A 9,734-nucleotide genomic window follows, 5' to 3' on the forward strand; every position below is an offset into this window, starting at 1 on the left:
AGAGAGAGAGAGAGAGAGAGAGAGAGAGAGAGAAAGAGAGAGAGAGAGAGAAAGAGAGAGAGAGAAGTACAAAGAAGAGGCCAGAAACATGTGTGCTGATGTAAAGGAGGAAAAACAAGAAGAGAGAGAGAGAGTAGGAAACAGAAAATGTATAAGAGAGTGCAGAAGAGAGATAGTGTAGTACTAGAATTTGAGCAAAGAACCTAGATTGAAAAATAGGGTGTGGGTGTTGGGGGTGAGGGGAGCAGCAATACAGTGAGCAGGGTAGTGAGGGCAAGAAAGGGGATTAGAAAACAATCATAGTTTATAAAGAGGAAATGTGAGGGAGAGAAAGATGCAGTTTAGAAGAGGAGTTGTAGTTAATATATATATATATATATATATATTTATTTATTTACTTTACTCAGGCATTGTGAGACTAATAACCTACAATTCAACTCAACATACATAAGCTTATGAATTAAGCTTTAGTCGAGTACAGAGCAGTAATAAGTAACTGAGATGACAAAGGGATAAATGATTATCTTATGAACTTCATTAGCTCACAGCTGTTTCTGTGGGCTCATAGTTAAGTGCCTGAATAATACCTTATAGCTCCTTCAGAGCTATAATTACATAAATGTAATTCTTTTTCCAAATAAACAGCACTTCATATTTGAGGCGCTCATCTATAAGTCCACTGCAACTTATAACAGAAGTAGCTGTAAACTAATGAAGTTCATATGGTAATTGTTTATTCCTTTGTCATTTCATTTTCATATGACACACACACACACACACACAATGTGTGTAATCAAAAATGACATTGCTTACTGTACTAATCCTTGGGCCACGTGTTTTCTTTTTGATTATGAGGGCTCGTCTCTTCAAAGGTTCAGCAAGATCATGTCTAAAAAATCAAAATACTAAGTTAGGAAATAGTTAAGTTTAATACACCATTGGCATATATTTAAATTTGATGTTGCAGTCTGACATAACATATAAGTATATTGTAAAGTGGTTCATGAAACTCTAACATTAAATGTATCAATACCACATCTTCTGGCATATATGTTGTGTAAACATTCAAATATTATCACTATTGTTCAAAATTTTGCTATATTTCACATGGGATTTTTGATCCTTCAAAGATGTCTTGGTATGTAAGTCAGCTTGCCTTTTATGGCTGTAAATTTTGGTCTGAAAATTTGGCTTGTAAGATGGAAAATACAGTGTGTATGTGTGTATGTGTGTGTGCATGTGTGTGTGTGCACATATGCGTTTGAATGAGCAAGTTTGTGTGATTATCATGCTAAGCAGAGCAAGTGAATGTTAAACTGCATTTGATATGTTCATCAGTGCTTAGAGTTAATCTATGAAGTGACTGACTGACTGGCTACTGCAAGGGCGACAACAGCAACACTCATAAGTATACAACTGTTTGAAAACCCTTACCACCACCTCCACCACCACCATCACCACCACCACAACAACCCATTAACCTCACTACTATCACCAGGCAAAGAAATGTATAAAAACAAATATTTTTGGCATGAGCCAAAAATATTATAAACAACAGCCACAACAACATACAAATCACTGATACCATCTTGAAGAGACACAAAGCATACATACCAGTAGAGCAACAGAATAACTAAACAATCTAGAACCAGAATGAATTTAACAGAAACAAGAGTCAGGCTGCATACCAGAACCTCTTCACTTTCTAGACGTATAACACATACTATTATAACTACACACACATGAAACATGTTAATAGATTTATCACACTAACATAATACTTAATATAGAGTCTATACAACCACAAACATGTGCATTATGTAGGTGTTGTACCAATGCATGTAACAATCAGGTAGTTTTTGAATGTCATTAAAGCAGAGAGATTACATGGCTTAAACCTTTGTAAAATAGTAGAAAATAGTTTACTCTTTTACTCTTTTACTTGTTTCAGTCATTTGACTGTGGCCATACTGGAGCACTGCCTTTAGTCGAGCAAATCGACCCCAAGACTTATTCTTTGTAAGCCTAGTACTTATTCTATCGGTCTCTTTTGCCGAACCGCTAAGTTACAGGGACGTAAACACACCAGCATCAGTTGTCAAGCGATGTTGGGGGTGGGGGACAAACACACATATATATATATACATATACATATATACGACAGGCTTCTTTCAGTTTCCGTCTACCAAATCCACTCACAAGGCTTTGGTCAGCCCAAGGCTATAGTAGAAGACACTTGCCCAAGGTGCCACGCAGTGGGACTGAACCCAGAACCATGTGGTTGGTAAGCAAGCTACTTACCACACAGCCACTCCTGCGCCTATGTTTGAGGAAAATTTTGTTGCTTATTTTAACAATCAAAAGAAAAGAATTATCTAAGAAAATTTTCTAGCAGTTCAAACAATATGCTGAAAACAAATGACATAAGTTTACATAGAAGACATTAGTTAATGATACAATATTAAATTAAATATTAGACCCATTATAATAACGAAGGTCAGCCAATTTCACCACAAAAAAATCATCAAAAACTACAAATTAAACAAAATAATACACTTTATATAGCACAGGTTACATCTACATCACCCATAATTCATTACACAATAAAAACAAAGTTTTCATGTAAAGGGTAGGGGGTTGTCCTGAAGTAAGCTCCAATCCCAAATAACCATCATCTGGTTTAGCATCACCATCTGGTCGTTGGGTGCCTTTAGTGAAGTCCATTCGGGTTTGAAGATAACTTCCTCTGGTCTTCCCACAAGAGGTGTCAGAAGTTCTGAAAGGATCATAGGTACAGTCCTTTTTTTCTTTGATTAAGGCATTAAAAAATAGAGAACACAATTTCAACATCATTTGACTAATATTATTCTTTTCATTCACTTGGAACAATTAGAGAAAAGCAGCCACATAAACAAAATGATAGCAGCATCTATAACCTAACTAACCCTAAATACTGTGGTAGGTTACACATCACAGGAGACAAGTGTTGAGGAGGAGGGACCATGACAGAGTCAGCTGTGGTCATAATCAGAACCTGTGAGTATAGACAAAAGGAATGGATAGTGGAGAAAATACAATATCATCAGAGTGTCACACACTTTATATGATGAACCAAGTCATCATACCTTGCTTAAACTTTGAAGTTTGCAGTATGGTCTTTAACTAAACAGCGGTATGGTATCTTTGGAGTGTGGCACTTGGATTGCACTTAGTAATCTGACTAACTACCACATGTTTTAAGTACATTTAATCAGGGTTGAATAGGGCAACACAATACCAGATTTCATTATAAGATGCAGGGAGGAAGAGTAATGTACCTGGGAATCCCATATCTATCAATGTAGTGAGAGTGGTGTAAAAGGATGAAAAAAAAAATTACAACAATGATGATGATGGCGCAAAGAAAAAGATTGACAAAAAAGAAACAGAAAAAAAATAAGAAAGAAATCCTATTTAAGGAAAGTGAAAAGGGTTTGAATAACTGTAGCTTAAATGAATGATGAGTCAATTGAAGAAAATATTCTTACTTGTCCTGTTTCTGGTACAGCACTGCTAAAGCATCAAGTTCTTTGGCAACCAGATAATGCTCAGATCCAAGAGCATTTTCATATATGTCTAGAGCTTGCTTGTAAAGAGTTTCAGCAGTACTCACTTTTCCCCACTGGGCATGGAGACCAGCTAGCTGATGCAAAGATCGAGCAACAGCAGGGTGGTCAGGATCAAGTCCAGTTTCGCGAATCTCTAATGACCGCTGTAGGGCAGGCAGGGCCTGAAAAGAAATAAAATAAATAAAAGTGGAAACAGAACGACAAAGCAAAGGAAGTTCCAAATCACCAGCTCAATGCATTTTATCATATATTTAAGCAGAACACTTATACAATGCCTAACTTTACCTAATTATTGGAGACATTTACCAGATCATATGGTAATGTGCTGAATCGTATAGTAATGTGATAAAGATTTGTCTCACATCTGCTTAGACCATGAAACTGAATCTAAGCAGCAGCTCTTAACTTCCAGGAATTAGAAGGCATCTACATTTTGTATTGTGTTCAAGATGTCAAGGTACTGGAACTTCTAAAAGCAGAGTCAGAACTTCAAAGCTTATACAGCTATTACAATGCCTATGGATAAAATACATAAGCTGAGAGTTCATAAAACACAGAAGATGGGAACTAGCTGTAACAAATTTGATCCAACAAAATGCAAGCATTCAAATTTTCAAAGACCACCAACTTAAGCAACCATGGAGAAGTTTGATGAATTTCAAAGTAGTTAAAAAAAGAATACATGATACTATGTTGCTGCAGATTTTCTTTAATTTTCATTGATATTGTCACTTATTACTAAACTTTTGCATAAATCAAGCAGAATCTTCAAGTTTCTACAGCCTTGAGGTACTGACCTCGAGGTCAAGAAATGAACTCTCTTTATTCATTCATTCATAATATAGAGTAGTAAAAATACAATATGATAAGATGGTCTAAGCAGAATTTGAACTGCAGAACTATCAGCATTCAACAAAGAAACATCAGTTCTTGAACACTAGTTAACAGTGGCTAATATATGTAACCAACTTCTCATCTTATTATGTTCAACATCAAATATCTAAATTGCTAGTGCAATAATAGCTTGAACTGGAATGTATTGAGATAAACAGATGTTAAGCTGTGAAAATGAGGAGTTTCAAAAATGTCAGGTGTCAGACATGGAAAAGGTTTGAAATTCGTCATATGAACCACTTCTTTATAATGCATTTTCATAGGTACACACTACTCTCTGAGACATCAGTATGAGATCATCAACAGAGCAGCAGGAACAAATTCCTTATCAATCTGAATAATGCATTCCTTACTTAACTATGACAACAAATTAGTAAAATATTCAGCTAGAAACGTCACCTCAGTAGGTATACGCAGAAGACAGAGAAGCTTCTCCAATTTGATCTGCTCCTAGCTAGATATATTAGAGGAAGACTGTCTCCTATGACTGAATGAGACAGGCCACTCACCAAGTGGTTTGTGCTGTAAGAATTAGGTGAAGCAGAAATAAGTGTTGTAACATTCGTACTTTACTGCTACAGCAAAGTTTTACCAGAGAAATACTTGCAAGTGAGAATATGATACAACATGAGAAAACATGCTGTGATTTTAAATCTCCTTGATGACATTTGCCAATTAAAACTAACATTGGATAGTTTTGATTCACTGTTCCTGCAGACTAAAAATGAATTAAAAGAAGATTAAAAAAAAAAAAAACCAGATAATTCTTAATCTTACAAATGTAAAAATGAAGTAATGAAATCAGATATTTTACTTGGCTTAATAATCCAAGATCTTTAAGGAATCGTCCAAGAGTCTCATACATGTCAGCAATTCCTGACACATTTCCATCTGATTGGTTGAGAACTGGGTGAAAAGAAAAAGAAAAAACTGAAATCACTAAGTGTTAAATTTAACATGACTTAATGATTTGTATATGTGAATGCGTGTTAATAGTTATGTATGCATGCACTTAAAAAAATATAACTATTTACATTCATATACACATACATACATGTGGGTGTATATTATACATGGGGATATTTATGTATACATACACACACATATATACATAAACACACACACATATATCCACACATCTACATACATATATACATACACATGTTTATATATGCGTGTGATAATTTTTCCACTTTAATAATTAAATGTTTATAAGATCACCTAATATCTTATAAAGATCTAATTATTCAAGTGGAAAAATTATCAGGAAAGCCATTTTGATTCATTTTCTAAAAATGTATAAATATAAATACACATCATCACCATCATCATAATTATTTAATGCTTGTTGTCCATGCTGGTATGTGTTGGACGGTTTGACTAGGGCTGGTAAGGTGGAAGGCTGCACCAGATTCCAGTCTAATTTGAAATGATTTTCTATGATTTTCATTCTCCCTCTCCTTGAAAATTTTCCATGCAATGAAAGCCGGTTAGAAATCTATATTAAAATATGCTTTCAGTTTAGCATTCTGCCTTATTATTTTTCATTTTCCTATTATTTTTCCACATGCGGTTAACACAACCCCACTATTTACTGACTTATATTTATATATATATATATATATATGTATATATATATATATATATATATATATATATATATATATATATATATATACAGACATGCATATAGATATATATATATGGCTAATATAGATTTTTTAACTTCACTGTATAATTATTTCTAGTTAGATTTTGAAAACTCTCTGCCTTAAGTGTATTAACACAAGCTTTACATACACATACCAAACACAACACACACATGTATATATATATAAAACACACCCACACCTTCATCATTTATTTGTTTTACACCTGTTTTTCAATGCAGCATAGGTTAGACAAGAACATATTAATTTAGTCATTGTTTTAACAGCTGAATACTGTATATATGTGTATCAACATCATCATTTAGCATCCGTTTTCCATGCTAGCATAGACAGGTTTGACTGGGGCTGGTAAGCCAGAGAGCTCCAGTCTGTTTTGGTTCGGTTTCTATGGCCGGATGTCCCTCCTAATGCCAACCAAGTGTACTGGGTGCCATTTATGTATCACTGGCACTAACTACAACTATAATTTCACTTAGTGTGATGTGTCTTCTCAAACACAGCAAATTGCCAAATGTCTGTCACTTGTTGTTGCCTCTGTGAGACTCAACATGTGAAGATCATACTTCACCACCTAATCCCTTATCTTCCACAGGTTCCCTCCACACTTCTTTATGCAGCTCTCCTCACATACACACATATCTTTTATTGTTTTTCTCAGTCATTACATTGCAACCATGCTAGGGCACTGCCTTGGTGGGTTTTAGTCAAACAATTCGATCCCAGTACTTAATTTTTTTTTAAGCTTAGTACTTATTATATCATTTTCTTTTTCTCAAACACAGACAGAAAAACACATATCTACAGATGCAGGCATGTTGGGGCACTGCCTTGAAGTGTTTTAGTTGAACAAATTAACCCCTGAACTTATTTTGTAAAGCCTAATACTTATTCTATTAGTTTCTAGCTGAAGTGCTAACTTACAGGGGCATAAACATCCCAACACTAGTTGTCAAGTGGTGGGACAAACGTTAGAAGCAAGAACACTGGTTTACAGGGATCTATTAAGGGAGAGAGCCTCAATGATAATTACTATATGGCTCTAAACACCTGAATAAAACAAAAAACTTAATTTATTCAACCACACTAACACTGTAAATAAATCTGATGAAAATATATGGTTCATCCTCCCGTTCGGGAAACAAGTTAAATCCAATTTGGTCTGGCAGTTCTGAGACGCGGTAAATAGGAACTTTCCTAGGGGCTCTCACTATTACCCAATAATCAACACACATAAGGTTAGGTTTGGGCTTTCTAATATTAAACATTTCTTACAGATAATATCTTCCCATAATTCTAAGCTTTTAGATTCATCTCTAGTCAGCCATCCTAATTATGATGATAATAATAGTAATATTTATAACAATAATAATAATAATTATAATTACTCCAGAAATTGTACACACTCATACGATGGTAATAGTCATTTAGGTAAAAATATAGGTAATAAGTGCAACACTAGCAAATATAACAATCACTGTAACAACAATAAGATTAGTATCTCGGAATCTAATTGGTAATGACTAATACAGACATCTCGCATTATGCAGGTAGCTCCTCGACACAGGTCTCCAGGAGAATTTCCAACCATTATTTTTCTTTTAGGGATAGGAATAGTACTGGTCTAAGTAAATTAATCTGGAAACTTAAAGATTGTAATAAGCAATTCTCTTTGGAATGGTCAATACTGGCTACCTCGATACCTTACGACAAAGGTAAGTATTTTTGTCCTCTTTGTAACTTGGAACTTTTCCACATTCTGTTCTCCAAGTATTATCTAGTAAACCAGATTACACAGAGAACATATCGATGCCAGCATTGGCGGAAACACTCCTTCAGTTCTTATCGTTAGTTTCATCCTTCTTACTTATTTTAGTTGTTATTATTATTATTATTATTTTTATTTTTTCACCATGACATTCTCTCTAGTGGACGTCCATCTTATAAGTGGTATGTACAATCACCCAGCTTAGTATTTACCTTTTACCTTGGCAATAACAATAATAGTAATTATCATTATTTTTAATTTATTTTTTATATTTATTATAATAATAACAGGAATAATATCATTAAAATATTATCTTAAATAATAATTACATACGACTCCAACGCCAGTTGTTTTTACTTTTCCCCTTCCTTAGTTGGTTCATCAAATTTTTCCCAGTAAAGCTGCTTTCGCTGGGTAACTTCAATTACATTTTTTCTATCTTTTTCTCGTGAGCATGTTTATTATTTTTATTATTTCATCACATGATAGTTCTGTACATTACATCACCATTTATTTAGGTTAATAACCATATATTAATATAATACAATACTATGGGTGTTTAATTTTATTTATTATAGTTACATTCTCCGCTTAGTTTTACCTCAGTTTGTTTACATAAGGAGTTATAAAAATATAATAATTCATTGGATTCTCTCCCTTCCTCCTTTTCTGGTTTTTAGTTTGGCTTTTTTTGAACTTTAGATTTCTGGATTTAACTCCAATCCATTTTCCCTTCCTCTAATTTAAACTTTTAGTATAGCGTTCATAGCCTCCCTGTAAACCAGTGTTCTTGCTTCTAAAGGTCATTTACTTTATAATGTTATAACACGTATGCAACCTTAGCATTTAGCGCTTCTCTTGCTTTTTGTATGTTGGTTCCCTGAAGATGAATTTATGTGCAATTCCAGCACTTCTTCTTTGGAGTACAGTGCACAAATATTTTGAAACATATGTAGGAATTAAAGGAACTTATTGATTATATGCGTTTTGCTCCATTTATTATTATTTTTCATATATATATATGCAACAAGCTTCTTTCAGTTTCCATCAACCAAATCCACTCACAAGGCTTTGGTTGGCTATAGTAGAAGATACTTGCCCAAGGTGGGGCCGAACCAGGATCTATGTGGTTGGGAAGCAAGTATTCTTACCACACAGCCAAGCCTATGCTTCTTTCAGTTTCTGTGTACCAAATCCACTCCTAAGGTGCTGGTCAACCTCGGGCTATAAATAGAAGACACATACCCAAAGTGCTATGCAGTAGATCTGAACCATGTAGTTGCAAAGCAAACTCTGACCACATTTTGATTTAGATAATACAGCAGTTAACAAAGGTTTAGAACTGTGTAAATCTTTGTACATCCAAATTTCAATCGAGTATTTAACATTATTTGTCCTTCAATTTTCATTTTGGATTATATTCATTCCCCTGTTTTATTCTGCTCTAAGATATATTTATATGGGTATGCATGTTTGTAGGTGTAGGTATGCTTGTTGGTTAAGAAGATTGCTCCCTTGGAAGGAAGAGCTACATACCTTTCTTCCTTATTCTACTGCTATACTTACTTGAAAACAAAACTACATATTTTACCCCTTTCTCTGTTTCCAGTAATCTCTTCCTCATTTTTAACGCCGCTTACCTACAATCAACCAGTCCCCCTCTACACCTGTTTGTCACTTACTACATTTACTCCCATACACACACACATGTATGTATGTATGTATGTATGTATGTATGTATGTATGTATGTGTGTGTGTGTGTGTATGTATGTATGTATGTATATATATATATATAT

The 9,734-nt window shown here is 34.3% G+C and overlaps 1 protein-coding gene across 1 annotated transcript in view; it reads right to left on the reverse strand.

Annotated features, from left to right (window-relative positions):
• Positions 1 to 9,734, reverse strand: part of LOC106876833 (nephrocystin-3) — a 96,142-nt gene that overhangs the window by 36,211 nt on the left and 50,197 nt on the right. Inside the window, exons 22-24 of the mRNA XM_014925551.2 lie at positions 5,317 to 5,408; positions 3,528 to 3,769; positions 814 to 889 (exon numbers count right to left, since the gene is read on the reverse strand). Of these exons, the coding sequence (XP_014781037.1) occupies positions 814 to 889; positions 3,528 to 3,769; positions 5,317 to 5,408 (410 nt within the window). The remainder of the gene's footprint in view (positions 1 to 813; positions 890 to 3,527; positions 3,770 to 5,316; positions 5,409 to 9,734) is intronic.

This window comes from Octopus bimaculoides, chromosome 1, assembly GCF_001194135.2.
Source record: "Octopus bimaculoides isolate UCB-OBI-ISO-001 chromosome 1, ASM119413v2, whole genome shotgun sequence".
Classification (NCBI taxonomy): domain Eukaryota; kingdom Metazoa; phylum Mollusca; class Cephalopoda; order Octopoda; family Octopodidae; genus Octopus; species Octopus bimaculoides.